Source organism: Rhinopithecus bieti, unplaced genomic scaffold, assembly GCF_001698545.2.
Source record: "Rhinopithecus bieti isolate Rb0 unplaced genomic scaffold, ASM169854v2 scaffold_10524, whole genome shotgun sequence".
Taxonomy (NCBI): domain Eukaryota; kingdom Metazoa; phylum Chordata; class Mammalia; order Primates; family Cercopithecidae; genus Rhinopithecus; species Rhinopithecus bieti.
In genome coordinates, this window is record NW_016806605.1 from 1110308 (window position 1) to 1126827 (window position 16520).

Genomic DNA, 16520 nt, shown 5'->3' on the forward strand with positions numbered 1-16520 from the left:
ATTTCCTTGTTACCACCACACTTTCACGCTCCTGTTCAGAGGAGCCATACTTAGCTATTTTATTTTATTTGTTGCTTGCCCAGAATGGACAAAAAAGTCTTAGGCACTGTGCCGGTGCTCAATTATTACATCATTATTGCAGGAATATCTCCTACCCATTATATATGTGGGATGGATAACAGAGCAGTTTTTCAGCTAATGTCATATATTTGGAATGTGGTCCATGTGCAAAATTATAATTGATAAAACATCTGTTTTAAACAAGAATAAGACAAGTAATAATTTAAAAATACTAAGGTATCTGCCAATCATGTGCCTACTAAATGAAACAAAAGTGAAACTTCCTTTGTCAGCACAATTGACTTGGCTCTTACTAAGTACTAAATATTTGGCACACTGAAATCAACCCACTCACATATACCCTTGCAGTTTCCCCAATATAACCATAACTTTTAATTTTGTCTGGCCTCAGGCTCAACTTTCAACAGGTTCATTTCTAACTTAGGACCTCTTGCCTGTTCTTTCTTTGCTTTTCAGGCATCTGGATGACTGATGTGTCACAGAGGCTGTTTTTCAAAGTTTTCCCTGTATAACATTTTCATTCTTGCAAGGCAAGCCTGGACTCTTGGGTTTGATCTTCCTCTGGTTGTCTTGGACCCAGCCTCCTTTTGGAAATTTTTAGCAGAAAGCTCATCTTTGTTGGGCTATTTTACTTCAACTCAGTGCAATCCAGAAATGCCAACAGGCATTGGCATCCCTCAAAAACTTGTTAATGTTCATATATGTCATTTTGATATTTTGCTTGGCCATTATCTGGCGCAAGTTCAAGACTATGTTATGTAAGATCACGTCATTTGCAGGGACTTCACTTTGGGGAGCCTTTTAGAGCTGTTTTTCAAATGCTTCTGATGGACTTTCAAAGCTCTATACTTTTATTTTTATCAGGACTTCTAGCATCTATTAATCCAAACTTCTTATACTTTTTAAATTAAATGAATCATGAATTTTGTGTTCTGTCTATAAATGTATCTTTGTAAGGTCTAAGTTAATCCTTGTCTACCCATAATCAGTAGCTCCCTTATAATTTGACTATCACCTTCTAAAGACTAGGAAAAGAAAATCTCTTTCTCTCACCCCTTCTCTCTCTTTTTAAATAGTTACCCTTCTTGACGGAAGGGTAAATTCAGAAATACTTTTGTATTAAAAACCAAGAGCATGGGATTTCTTCACTTCTTGTGTGAATTGCCCTTAGTCCATTTCCTTGTTACCAATACGTGTAGAAGCTTCATGTGAGGAGGGTCCATGCTTAGTTATTTTTTATTTGCTTTTTTTTTTTTTTTTTTTTTTGCTTTCCTGAAATTGATGGCAAGGTCTTAGGCACTGTGCAGGTGCTCAATAATTACGTTATTATTGAAATAATATCTACTACCCATTATTCATGTTGATGTGGATAGTAGAGTAGTTTTTCACCTAATGTCATATATTGGAGAGGAATGAGCATTCTGCATTTAATCCTTTTCTCTGTGCCTGCTCTGCATTCAAACTGCCCTGGCTTATTTCTGTCATTGAACTCTCTTCACCTATGCCAGCACCCATGCCAAGGCCTGCTGAGCGTGCTTGTGCAGTTTCTGACATGAAAACCTCCTCTAGGCTAACTAGGCCGAGGGCCAGCCAGTCCTTTTTTCCTCTTTAGTCTTCAGCAGCTGTCATTCAAACTAATTGCTTGTATTCAGTGTAATTGCATCTGGATTGGTAGAAATCCTAGAATATAGAGAGGCTGTCATTGCCTGAATTGAAAACCAATCGTCACCTATCCCGGGTCCCTTAGGAAATTGCTTTGTTCTGTTCTCTAGCATCCATCTTCTTTCATGTTTCTCAGTTCTTGCCATCTCTCCTTGGTGAGCATAAAAATCAATCTTTTGTACTCCCTTCTCTTTCCAGAAGAACCTGCCATCTCTCTCTACTTAAGTGAATCCTTAGTGCTTTTTATGTGCAATTATTTAGAAACAGCTCCTTCTTCTAGCCCACTGCATATTAATCATATTTCAAATGGAGCATCTAGAATTTATCAAAAGACACATGAATGTTTTGGGATTATGTTTTAAAATTCTAGTTATGATCAGTTTTTCATACTTTCTTAGTTTTCACTGGGGTAAATCAAAACCATACAGAAATATAGTAAAAAATATAGTAAAAATCCTTTCTTTTCCTTTCCATTGTGCATGTACATGTGTATGTGTGTGCATGTGTGTGTGTGTGTGTGTGTGTGCACAGCATGAGACTTATTTTGAAATAATTCCAGATGGAGTTGTATGCCTTTGTGATTTTTTTTTTTAAAGTTAAGTACCTAGAATTTTTGTCTTATCTTTTTAAAATATAGGACAGATGAAACACAGGAAAATTAAAGATTAGAACACTAAATGGGCTGATAGATTTTTTAATATTGAGCTTTTAAAATTCATTTTGCAAATTGCTGATTTGGGAGGAAAAATGGGTTGCAGTTTTGAAGCTAGAGGAGAGCTAGTTTCCAAAAAGAACATTCATTTAAAACAATAAAATGCAGCTACGTGATAGGAAAACAAGTGCCTGGAAAATGAAGAACATAAAAAAAGAGAGAGCAAGACCAAACAGTTGATGTTGTCACTGTTTTGCAAATATAATTCCCGCACATTTGCTTCACCATCACAGCACATTATTGTTGGTTATAAAACTGATTAGGATTTAGATATGTTTCTGAATATGCAACATTTAAAGTTTCTTGTTACAAACACACAAATATATTTGTACTCAAAACTTGTGCTAATAATGGGGAATACTCACCTCTGGTTACTGTTCCTAAGTGATCTGAAGTCAAGGCTTTTGCTCTCTACGAGTGAGCATGTTGTTCGGCCTTACCACAATCTCAGCATTTCCCTCCCCAACTTGCTCCATTTTACTTTCTTAATTTATTGAACTATACAATATATAGGGGAAGTGCATGACCTGCACACATCTGAAGTCCAGACCTTAATAAATTTTTGCATATGTGAAAATTAGTGTAAACTTCACTCAGAATAAGACCCAGAGTATATCTCGTCTTCCTTTCGGTTTCCTCAGGCTCTCCCAGAGGTACTGCTGTTCTGACTTCTGTTACCGTTGATTAGTTTTCCCTGATCTTGTAGGTAATAAATGAGATTTCACAGTAGATGCCCTTTTGTGACTGATTTCCTTTATTTACGATATTCACTTAGTTAATTAGCTTAGTTCCCATGTTATAACAGTCTGTTCTTGTATGAATATCATATGTACTTTTTTTCACTAGAATATTTCATTTTCTCTGGATCAGTTTTTAAATTCTTTACCTGTCTTCCTTTTTTTTTTTTTTTTTTTTGACAGGGTCTCACTCTGTCACCCAGGCTGGAGTGGTGCAGTGGCATGATCTTGGCTCACTGCAACCTCCCTCCTGGGCTCCAGTGATCCTCCTACCTCAGCCTCCTATGGAACCACAGGTGTGCACCACCATGTGCAGCTAAATTTTGTATTTTTTTTTTAGAGACAAGAGTTTCACTCTGTTGCCCAGGCTGGTCTTGAACTCCTGAGCTCAAATAATCTACCCACTTTGGCCTCCCAAAGTGCTGGGATCATAAGCATGAGCCACCGTGCCTGACCCTTGCTCCCTTTTGTTGCAAATTTTTCTCATGTGACTGAAGATCCTTGGTTGTTCTTTATTTATATTGTTGACGAATAAGGCTGCTGTTCTTCTCTCTGCCATCACACACTTCTTACCCTGGATAAGAATACTCATGCAAGCCTTGTGTATCAGAACAATGTATGGATTGAGATGCTTTAGAATATGTGCTAGGGCAGAGCTCAGCATGCTGCCTCCACTATCTCCCTTATGCCAAGATAAGGAGGACCTTCCACTGAAATATCGACCCCATCCTGGGAGCCCCATTCTCTCTAGGTATTTTGCTCAGGTTCCTAGAGAATATTTCTGTGACTTCAACTTGTAAACAAATATTCCTACTGCTCCTTTTCCAATAAGGTTACAGGACTTACTGAAAAGGGAAGAGAAGACTCACAAGTACTTCTGTGAACAGTTTGCCAATCCATTTCCCCATGTTCTGATGCTTCTCGTTATTGATCTGTCAGTACTGGGTGTTACTTCACCTTGAAACACATCCTTCACCTCATCTGACTTCTCATTCATTGATTAATAATTTTCAGTTACAACACGGTTTTTTTTTTCATCATTACCCAATTGTTCCATGTACTCATTATGTAAAATTGGATAATTCACTTCAGTTATTTGGCATAATGGAAAGTGAATAGACTTTGAAGTCTTACTGACCAGGGTCATTTTCTAGTTCTCTCATTTACTGTTTTTTACATTTCTGAATAAGTTGCTTGGTCCCCCTGAGTCCTAATTTTCTTTAAAGTGGAAATGAGAATACGCATCTGCAGGTTGTTAGGAGAGCTAAGATCATACACGTAAGGTGCCTGTTACTGTGCTTGCCACATGCAAAATCAGTTTGTTCTCTCCTTTCCACTCCCACACCCCCTCCTTTACTGCACTTTACTCTTCTCCTTTCAGCTTTGTATTCCCATAATTTTTCCAGGAATGGGACTTCATTTTCTCTTCTAAAAAGCAGAGAAATGATACCTTTCTTCCTCATAGGAATTGTAATGAGGCTCAAATGATGCTATTTTGTACACTACAAAATACTCCTCAAAGACAAAGCAATACTATGATGAATAGTAGTATTAATAATAGTAAACCATGCCATCATTTTATAAGGAAAAGAATGTGTATATTAGCTTTTCCATTACAAGATGATTCTGTGATGTACTACGTTTAAAATCTAAAACCCCGGGTATCCTTGCTTATGTCTATTTCAAGAAATGAGTGAATGGATGTGTTATGTTACATTGTATATTTATTGGAAGAACTGATAATGATTCTGAATTGGTGACAAGGCTTAGTAGCGGCAAAATAAATGTATTGGTAAATAACTTGTGACTGAATGTAGCCGGAGGTGTGTAACTGGAAAGCAGTCGTTACCCTTCAGTGTATGTTATCTCACTAATGGCTGTGAGGTGCAGCGCAGCAAAACATCTAACTTTGTAAAGATTGCTTCTCCACAGGCCTCTCCACTGGGTACCTCCATCCACAGATACATTTAGCTTTGGCAAAGCTCCCTGAAGGTTGTCGATTTATTTGCCGCTTCTTAAATTGCTATGGGCTCCCACTGTCACCTAGCTTAAGCTATGGGTCACAAACAGTAAGGCCTTCACACTGGTGAAGGTTTTAGGGTCTTAGATTTCCACTGCCCTGCCCCTTTACTTTAGGTTACTTTTTGAGTGTCTAGCAGAGTGATTCTTTATGTCAAAGGCGAGATTGAGAAGCTTGCGTGGACTAAACTCTGATTCCATTGCAGGCCAGCCCTTTGTGAATCCCGATGGAACTCCTGCAATATACAACCCACCCAGCAGTCAGCAGCCCCTGCGAAGCGCCATGGTGGGGCAGTCCCAGCAGCAGCCGCCACAGCAGCAGCCCTCCCCGCAGCCCCAGCAGCAGGTCCAGCCACCACAGCCACAGATGGCAGGCCCTCTGGTCACTCAGGTAAGGCGCTGATTGGAAGGCAGGGAAGGGAAGTACCCTGAGATGAAGGCTGCATAGTCCTCAGAGCAGCACTGAATCAGGGAGAAGGGTATATTTTACACTCAAGTCTCATAAATAAAACCTGACAGCATAGAGTTCTTTGCAGATTGACAGGATTTTATCTGGATCCTTAAGTTTAGATAGAGGCGAGTGCCCCATCCGGTAACTTGCAAGTTGAAGGCACGAAAGTAGGGAGAATAAATGATTTTTTCTTAGGTCTAAATGTCCTTTTTTAAATATATGGAGAAGCCTCTGTCAGAGACTGAACTCTAGGTCTTTGCATCATCTTCCTCCCCCATTCCCATCACAAATCAAATGCTCATGTCTGCAAAGAGTCAATATTGAATTCTTCATCAATGGGAAGAACAGAAATCAGTCAATTCCAAGGAGGACGGGCTGTTCCTACATACTCCTCTTAGAGAGTTGCGGAGCCGCCCTCCTTTGCTAGGAAGACACATAGATGTGTCCATAGAAACCCAAAGTATCTCAGGTAGGCTGCTAGAGTGAAACTCATTTTAAATTTTTGATATTACTTATTTGTTTTGGGGCAATATTTTCAGACCCAGAGGATCTAACCAACAATATCAAATGTATATTAGTAACTTCTTAAAGAAATAATCACTAAATGCAAATGAGCCTCTCTGGAGTATGTCTGGCTCTGCTCTTTCAGAACCTTGACTTTTTTTGGTGGCTAGTTGTCCCCTCTGGAGCACACTGAACCTCGACAGCCTCTGAAGGACAGTGGTGTACATCTTGTGAGATTTCAACCCCAGTGCTTTTCTGTCACCTGATTGATTTTTTCTTTCCCCTAGTCTGTCCAGGGACTGCAGGCTTCTTCCCAGTCAGTGCAATATCCGGCAGTCTCTTTTCCTCCCCAGCACCTCCTGCCTGTGTCTCCAACGCAGCACTTTCCCATGGTACTGTATTATATGTATATGACATTTTCCCCTAGGAGAGCATATTCACTGATTTTAGTACCTTTTTGTGTGCCACTGGCTGACACTGAGTGGGTGCCTGGGCTGACTGTGAGGGGGTATGTGTGAATGTCTCATTTCTGAATATTACAGCCCATCTCTGCAAAACAATGGTTTCCTTTCTGTCATCTTTCTGTCCCATGCTGAGTGCTTCTGTGGTCTGGTACCCTCTTAAGAATATACCAGCTAAGCAGAAACTGAATGCCTTCAGAGTTAGAAATCAGGAACAGAAAGATACAGGAACTTTGCATGATGGTTTGGGAAAGATCTCAAAGATGGTGTTGGGATGGGAACCATCGTCACTCTATGCTCCTGATGTAGGTGTCCCTAGGATTCCAATCTCCCAATTTTCTTTCATTTTTTCCCTCAAGTCACTAGGTCACTTTGAACAACAGCTTAAAGGATGAGCATTGCTCCTAAATTTCAGATCAGGCCAGTGAACAAATACTCCCTCATATAGTAATATAATCCCACCCAGCCTGTTGGCGATACTGGTCCTGGCTCCATCTTTGCAGCAGCACTGCGGGTGATGAGTATGGTTGGTTCTGCCTTATGGGTGTTCTGGAGAGGCAAATTCTGTGGTTTCTGCTGGGAAGACAAGCTGACCCTTCAGGACAGAACATCAAGCCCTTCTTGTGTACAACACCATCCTGAGGAGCCTGTGCCTTCAGTGGAAAAATAATAATTTGTTTCCATTGAAAGAGAAATATTTGGATCAAAATTGTTGCCGTCTCTGACTCGGGATGATTAAAACCTGATTTATCATGTTGTGTTCTCGTGTTATGTTTTGGCTGAAGAATTATTTTATTTTACTTTTTCCAAATTGTACTTCCTGTCTCTCCCACAACTCCAAGAATGTGTCCTGTATGTCTGCCTTAGAGTGACTCTTTTATTACCAAGCTGATCCTGCGAATTCCCTCATTTATTTCCATGACTTGCAGCGAGACGACGTGGCAACACAGTTTGGCCAGATGACCTTGAGCCGCCAGTCCTCAGGGGAGACGCCTGAACCCCCATCAGGTCCTGTCTACCCGTCCTCCCTTATGCCACAGCCAGCCCAGCAGCACAGCTATGTCATCGCTTCTACAGGCCAGCAGCTTCCTACAGGAGGATTTTCAGGCTCTGGCCCTCCCATCTCCCAGCAGGTCCTCCAGCCCCCTGCCTCACCACAGGGATTTGTGCAACAGCCTCCGCCTGCACAGGTAGGTGTGCTTCCTCATGCCTGTGACCTACAGCTGATTTCTGATGCATTTTGACCTTTACCTTTCTATGTAGAATATAACCAGATTCAATCCCTCCTCCCTTTCTAGTCTATATTAATATTCCTCACCAACAGGAAGTAGTGTATTTTTTCTTGCATCAGTTGTTCAAAGTTATAGGGCTCAGAAAGTGAGCTGAATGAAACTGATCCAACTGCCCATGAAAACCACAGGGGAATATCCCATTTTCCAGGCTGCTGGTACAGGGACCATAAGAAAGCATTCTCTCCCATGTGATGTCCTGCTCAGGGGATTGCCAGGAAGGAAAAGCCTTGGGGAAGGGAAAGGTCTGCACATAGGGGACTTTTAACACTCTCTTGCTGCTGCTCCAAAACTGTGTTCTTTCCTTTCTTATCAATTCACAAGCATTTTCTGGGGCTAATCTGCTGCTCCAGGCAGGAGCTCCTCTATGAATATAAAGGAGGAAGGTAAGCTGATATCCACGGTCCTTCTCTCTCCCTAAGGGAAATCAGAGCTCACACGTCTCTCACAGGTAGCCATTAATCATATTTAATTGACTTGAGCATGTAAGACACCACAGATCACTGATTTTTACTGTCTTCTCAAAGACTGATTATGTGTTACTGTTCACCACCAAACATCTCTGGTGCTCTCTTGGGTATCCCTTGCAGAATATTAGAAGTGATTACTGTCAAGATATAAAATGCACAGAGGCATTTTTCTGGTCCATTTTCAAGGCACACAGATCCCAGGAAAATTCCATCCTAATTATGAAGTATTGCATGGGAAGAGCTGTTTAAAGTGCAGTGTCACCTTCGTATCATTTGTTTCACTGCCTTAACATCTTGAATAAATTATTTTCTTTTCAAGCCACACAAAACCCTCTACCATGAAATAATTGTCACTAAATTGTTCATTTTATTTTGAGTGATTAATTAATCGTTCCTCTTCAGTTGCCTTCTCTGTAATATCTCTTCGCAAGTGGGATCTTAAAAGATGTGTAAAATAAGTTTAAGTTACAGGAGGAAGGGCTTCATTAATGTATTCATACTTTCACCAATAAATTAATAACTTCAAGCTTCATTATTGGGAAAAAGTAATTTAGCTCTTTTGGCCTGAAAAGTATTTAAGTGTCCTTACTAATTTCTGCTGTCAAACAAAATGTAAGCAGAATGTTTAATTAAAGATCTATAAATAAATAAATAAATAAATAAATAAAATTTAACCAGGCTTGGTGGCTCAGACTTTTAACTCCAGCACTTTGTGGGGGCTGAAACAGAAGGACTACTTGAGCCTGGGAGTTTGAGACCAGCCTGGACAATACAGGGAGACTTCATCCCTGCAAAAAATTTTAAAAATATAGCTGGGTGTGGTGGCACATTCTTGTGGTCCCACCTATTTAGGAGGCTGAGGTGGGAGAATCGCTTGAGCCTGGGATGTCAAGGTTACAATGAACCATGATGATATCTCTGCACTCCAGCCTACAAAACAATGCAGGACCCTATCTCAAGAAGTGAAATAAATGAATAAATAAATAAATATTTTAAAAGGAAAGTCTTTCTTCACTGAAGGGATTTCAATATTAATCCACTGCAGAAACAAAAGTAATCCATAACCCCTGTTGTGTCTGTGACAGAAATACTTTCATTCCTTCTTTAATGGGTTTATGAAAGATAGAAAGAGAGGGAGACAAAACAGGTGTCCATGGTTCATAATCAGTCTAGACATTTGTGAAATTCTTTTTGAAGAATCACAGATAAAGGTATAGGCTATAACCCATTGTAACTTTCAATTTAGTAAACATTTTAAAATCTGATTACCCAACTATGGAACAATGAAAATAACTTTGTTCAGATTCAGCCCACAACCATATGTGGAAATATGTTAAATTTCTTGCAGAAAATGAATCTATTTAATAAATAGAAAGGTCGATTTCATCTGACTCATCATGTATGCTTTCCAAATGCCCACTGGAAAGGTGAAGTGAAAAGCACATGGATGAGACAAAGAGGGATTTGAAGAAGGGAAATGGGAGAAGTGCATTTTTTTTTTTATAGTTTCTTCTTTCTTTTCTCTTCAAATCCACTCATTTTTGGATTCTCTATATTTTAACATGATTGGTTGAAAATACACGTTTTCATCCTTTGGGGCTATTCTTACTCCTTTCTCCCTTCACCTCTCTCCTTTCAAACCTTTCATACTGATCTTTTAAAAGATTGCTGTTAACCTGGCTTTCTTCCCATCCTCTCTGAGAGAGGATAAGGATAAACCAAGAGCTTATTTGCTTCATCCGGTTGGGGATCATCATTCCTAGGAGCTGACCAAAGCGCCACCTTGGAGTGGTGCTGGATACAAGTAGCCAAATCTCTAGCATAGCTTGCAAAGGTATCACAGAAGCTATATCTGGGAAAAGAACAAAAACAAAACAAACAACAACAAAAATTGAGTTTAAAATTTTTTCCATGCAGTTGTACTTTTATTGTAACCATTAGTGCTCATCACAACATGTGTAAGTATAAATTCCTTCATCCCTGAGGATATTTTATGTTTTATATCGAACATAAGAAGGGAGATCAAGGAATAGATATCACATTCATGAGCTTACATTTAATCAAGACACAGTCTTTTCTAAAGGAGCAAAATGCTATTTCCTAAAAAAACACATAAATATAAATGCGGACAAATAAATTAGATGATAGTTGTTCTTATTTTTAATATTGGTAGGCATCTGATGCATTTTGCTAGTCATCTTTAACAGCACCAGAATTTGCCAGAGCATAGCTAAATGCCATTATTACTCCAGAATTATTTGTTTTTTATTGTTATATGCTGCCTGACAAGAAAAGAGAGAAGTAGTAAGAACGAATCACTATAAGCAATGTGTACAATAACTTAGTTACCAGATACTGACCCAAGATTGCTTTAGAATCATTCAGCCTCTTGCCCTTGAATATCCATATGTTATGTAGCCACAGTTATAATTCATCATGATTCCATGAAGTTGCAGAGCTACAGGTTCATACAGATTAAGTTATATTTTGTTCCCACTTTATCCTCAAGCAGTAAAATATGGTACATATGTTTCAACAGCAGTATTGAAATAGAAAAGTGTTTCCTATTTGATCTGAGCAAGTCAGAAAATAAAATAACCATGAAAATCACAGTTCTCAAATAATTGGCTTGTAATTTTATTCTATGTATATAATGTTTGTCGGCAGTCTACCAGGATACCTCAGTTGTTGTTTTAGAGAATATGATAGGCAAAAACTCAGAAGCACAGAGATGGAAAATAATTAACAAGATTAATAAGAAAGTGACCTTAATATAAATGAGCTGAGCCAGGCAAAGAAGTCTATCAGATCAGGAAACATTTGATTTGGATCATAATCAAATAGTCAGAATACTTTCATTCCTTCTCAGTCATAAGAAAGTTAAGAAGGTAGCATCAACTGCATTTTTTAAATCATGTTTCCCCTTTTAGATTGAACAGACTTTTTTGAATAGTGGTATGTACCGATCATTCTGCAATGTGCTTTGAGAGACTGTCATATTTCATAATTGCATTCCCTGCTCCTTTTAGGCTACAGATCAGCAGTTTTCATGTTTCACCCCGTTTCCATTAGAAAAGCAACTCAAGTTAGATATAATATTTTACATGTAGTTTTTTGTTGTTGATGATGACTGTTTCATTCTCTCTTGTTTCATCTAAAACACACAAAAGTCTTGTTTTAAAACCACCATTGCATGATCACGACTAGGTCAGCAATTGAGCAGGATTTATCACAGATGGCTCATCTCTGCTCTATATGGCTGGGGTGGCTTGACTAGGGCTACACTCACATGCCTGGAACTGGAGGGTAACCAGTCAACTGGGGGTACCTGTGTTCCCCACATGGCCTCTTTCTGCAGCAGAATAGTCTGAACTTCTTTGTCTTTTGGCTGGGTTCCCTGCCTACAGATGTGGAAGCTGCAAGTCTTCTTTAGGATCAGGCTTGAAAGTCTCAGACATCATTTCTGCCTCCTGGCATTGGTAAAAGAAAGTCACAGAACCAGCTCAGATTTAAGGTTTGGGAAATGGATTTTGCCTCTTTACGGGAGAAGTAGCATGCCAATACACATAGGCGTAGGAGAAGTTTGTGGTGGCCATCTTCACAACCTACCACAATTATAAGATGAAAACATATTTAATGTTTAAAAATTTACATTATCTACGTTCTCATTCTCTGCTTTCTTCCTCCTTTCTTCTACAGATGTCTGTATATTATTATCCATCTGGTCAGTACCCTACCTCAACCACGCAACAGTACCGGCCCATGGCCTCGGTTCAGTACAATGCTCAGAGGAGTCAGCAGATGCCACAGGCAGCACAGCAAGCAGGTACTTGGAATCTGTTTCCATTTTCTTCTCAACCCAGTTATTTTTGCTGGTGAATCTTGTACTCTTTGGATGAGTGTCCAAGCTTGGCAATTTAAATCAGCACATTTCCTCTACCCAGAGAAGATAACAAAGCATTTGATTGACTCTGTGTGGAAAAGTAGTAGGTGCAAGAAGGTGAAGCATATGTCAGACTAGCATCCCTGGCATGCATGCTAACCAGCCTCCATAAATTATTTTTTGATCCTTCTTCCGTTAAAGCAGAAAGTCAACCACATCCGTACCTTTCTAGTTCATACTTTCTTTTATTTTTATTTTTTTCTTTTCAATTTGAAGAGAGTGTTTCCCCTGTTCTTAAGGCTAGGGAACCAAATTAGGTTGTTTCAATATCGTGCTAAAAGATACTGCCTTTAGAAGAAGGCTACTGACAATGCAGCGTGTCTCAGTGGAACTCTGACTCCATGGTTCACTTTCATGATGGCCACATGCCTCCTGCCCAGAGCCCGGCAGCCACTGTGCAGTGGGAAGGGGGGCCGATACACTGTACGAGAGTGAGTAGCAGGTCTCACAGTGAACCGGTCTCTTTCCCTACTGTGTCACACTCCTAATGGAATGCCGTTACCCAGAGAGCAGCAGGAACCCGACAGGGCTGAGTGACTTGTGCTAGGGAGAGGTTTGTGTCATTCCTGCTGGCCAAACTGCAAGAAAAACTGCTAATTGTCATGCTGAAGACCGCCTGACGGGGACACTCTGCCTTCCGTAAGTAGGTCATGTAAAGAGCACGTGCTCCTTGCTGCTGCTCATAGATGCCTGCTCCGTGATCTGATTTCTGCACTGAATCTATGTTATGCATATGGAATGTATACAGATCCATGTATGTAATATATACACAATATGTACCTTTTTATAAGCTATGAAAAAAGTGCAGTTCTTGCCAAGGATTAGCACCAATCACAGACACCCTAAGAATACTAATGCTGACACTGCTAGCATCCTGTCTGATTGGAGAAAGAATTAAATTCCCCTGTATTGTGGATGGCTGCATGTCCTTTGGTTTATCTCATGGCCTATTTAAAGTCTGTGGGAGAAGAATTAGAGAAACCTGTATCTTCCAGCCAGATTTTGTCTTGTTTCAGCACTGTATTAGTTTGGGGAAGAATATATTTGACCTCTGAATTGACTTTAGACTTTTACAGTGTTTTGAGGACACTAAAGGGTTTCAAATAACTATTTATTTTAAGAAAATCACTTGGCAATATTTTCTCTGATTTGGGGAAAATGTTATTATCTTTATCATTTTGGTGGTAACTGTGCTATCAGTTTAGATACCTGCTGTAGAAATGTGCTGCTTGCATTCTAGACTATCTTATTTTATGCTAATGTTAATTAAAGGGTTAACTTACCATCTTGAGGATCTTGGTGTAGAGGTTATGGGTAAGTTTTCTTCTTGGTTTCCAATGCCTTTAGAAGAAGAAAGATGCAGATATCTAATTATAATATTTTTATTAGGTTTGGTGCCATTGTGTGGCAACTTTAAAAGAGATTATTTCACTCTTGTGGTAGAGTGTCATCATACAAAGAAATGCAGTTACAAAATGTGCTGGACTCCACTAAACCCATAAACTCTAGATCTATGGGAGGGGATGAGAAAGTTAGATGAATATGATAACTGGGCAACAGAATTAGATTTCAAAAAAGTTTAGGCCTCCCCCACTGACTTCTACATTGCTTTTTCTCCTCTTCTCTAACTTCATTAGTGGATGTCAAAACAAGAGACAATATATGAGACATTTTTTACTCTTTAATAAAACACGATGGGAGAATTTAGGGTTGTGGAAACACCCTCCCCCATTCAGTTAGAGACCTAACTGGCTCCAACTACATTCCATGGCAACCTGGTGGCTTTGGTTTGTCACATTCTCCCATATCACCACAAAAATGACACCCCCAAGGTGAGATAATGACACTGTAATGAGAAGAGTGCACTCTAGAGCAGCATCAAGCTCAATAGAGAAGCAAGGCAGTGCCTAGGGTGTCAAGGAAGTGAGTGCCAGTTAATGTGACCTGTACAGGGTGAGGAGGTGAGAAAAGTGAAATGATCATATACAGTATTGTCTCCAGAAATGATGGCATTAGTATACACATGCAGACTGAGACCTTTGGCTCTTAGTTTTTGTGACCACCACACTGGATCCCTGGTCTAAAATCCCAACACAGTTTCCACCACAGTGATGAATGTACCCACTATTTGGGAAAGCAGATGGTGTTCCCTGACCTTACACAGAAACGCTTCTGCTAATAAAATCCAAGTAACCAGCCCACACAGTGGCTCTTTGAGAGTGCACAGAGACTCTGGGTCCTACAGCTGGGAGGCCTTTTGTTGAGCCTAGGGAGGCTAACAGAAACTTTCCAAATGGGCATGGCAGTCATTTGTGAGAGCAACTCTATGTGGATGGACTATCTCATAGAGGAAAGAGCCTCTTCAGATAACTACACAAGTTATATTTTCTGGAGGAACTAGAAGATAAGCCTTCTCCATCTTTAAGTCGAACTATGGGCTACTATCAGCATGTCACCCTTCCACAGTGATGTTTTGGCTTGTTCTTCCTCCTACCTCCTGCAGCTATGTGTCTTGGGATCTGACCATCTTCCATCTTCATCTGATACTAACACCAGATTGTGTCACAACATCCTCAGGTATCACGTGGTTAAATATTAGAGTGAGACAGAATTATTTCAGTTAAAGCCAAATGAGATTTTAATCTGAATTTGCTTCTTGGCACTATTCTTAACCCTTATTTAATTGCAGTCAAAAGCCTCTCTTCCTTCTCCTACATTCTTGCCAGAATTGCAATCTCTTTCAGTTACTACATCTTTCCTAGGACTTAAAACTCTACACAGTGAATTTTTGTAAAGTGAACTGGATACTATACTATTGATTAAATAGGACACCTGAGTTCCCCTGTGGCACAGTAGGGAGACATAAGTTCTTTATCCTGGTGATTTTGTACTCTTCCTCTGATCAGCACATGGTAAAAGGTTCTAAACATGTGGAAGAGGAAGCCTATGTTGGTGGTGATTATAAATAAAGAGCACTAATGTTGGGGCCAGGTGTGGTGGCTTACACCTGTAATCCCAGCACTTCGGGAGGCTGAGATAGGTGGATCACCTGAGGTCAGGAGCTCGAGACCAGCCTGACCAACATGGTGAAACCCAATCTCTACTAAAAAAAAATACAAAAATTAGCCGAGCGTGGTGGCAAGTGCCGTAATCCCAGGTACTTGGGGAGGCTGAGGCAGGAGAATCTCTTGAACCTGGGAGGCGGAGGTGGCAGTGAGCCGAGATCACGCCGTTACACTCCAAATCCAGCCTGGGCAACAGAGCAAGACTCCATCTAAAAAAAAAAGAAAAAAAAAAAAGAAACACTAATGTTGAGGAAGTTTAGAGAAATCAAATGGTAGAGTTGCAAAATGATATTTGGAATTTGTAGCTACATTTGTGAGAAAAAGAAAAACCTTCCATTTATAAATATCTCCAACAGAAGAATTTGTTTATTGCCAATCTGACATTATCAGATACCTCCAATAGTGGGGAGACAGTTTTCCTTCTGAGGGAATTATTGATAGCCCAAGTCTGTGTAGAAGAGCAGTTATCAGGATAGGTGCACTGCCTCATTAGCCAGGCATGGTGGTACTTTCCAGTAGTCCCAGAAACTTAGAGGAGTACAAAATCACCAGGATAAAGAACTTATGTCTCCCTCCTCTGCCTCAGGGGAACTCAGATGTCCTATTTAATCAATAGTATAGTGTCCAGTTCACATTATAAAAATTCATTGTGTAGAGTTTTAAGTCCTGAGGTGAGAGGATTGCTTGAGCCTTGGAGGTTGAGACTGCAGTGAGCCGTGATCATGCCATTGCACTCCAGCCTAGGTGACAGAGCAAGGTCCTGTCAAAAAAGAAAAAGAATGAAAGAAGCGGGGGGAGGGAAGGAGAAAGGGAGGGAGGGAAAGAAGGAAGGAAAGAGGGGAGGAAGGAAGGAAGGAGAAAGAAAGAAAGAAAGAGAAAGAAAGGGAAGGAAGGAGAGAGAGAGAAAGGGAAGGAAGGAAGGAGGGAAGGAGAAAGGAAGGAAGGAAGGAGAAAGAGAGAGAGAGAGAGAAAGAAAGAAAAAGAAAAAGAAAGAAAGAAAGAAAGAAAGAAAGAAAGAAAGAAAGAAAGAAAGAAAGAAAGAAAAGAAAGAAAGAGAGAGAAAGAGAAAGAAAGAGAAAGAAAGAGAGAAAGAGAGAAAGAGAGAAAGAGAGAAAGAGAGAAGGAA

The 16520-nt window shown here is 40.0% G+C and overlaps 1 protein-coding gene across 1 annotated transcript in view; it reads left to right on the top strand.

Annotated features, from left to right (window-relative positions):
* The window catches only part of ARPP21 (cAMP regulated phosphoprotein 21), a 116243-nt gene that overhangs the window by 52764 nt on the left and 46959 nt on the right, over positions 1-16520 (top strand). The window contains 3 exon segments of the mRNA XM_017877062.1: positions 5418-5602; positions 7557-7817; positions 12086-12212. Coding sequence (XP_017732551.1) covers positions 5418-5602; positions 7557-7817; positions 12086-12212 — 573 coding nt within the window.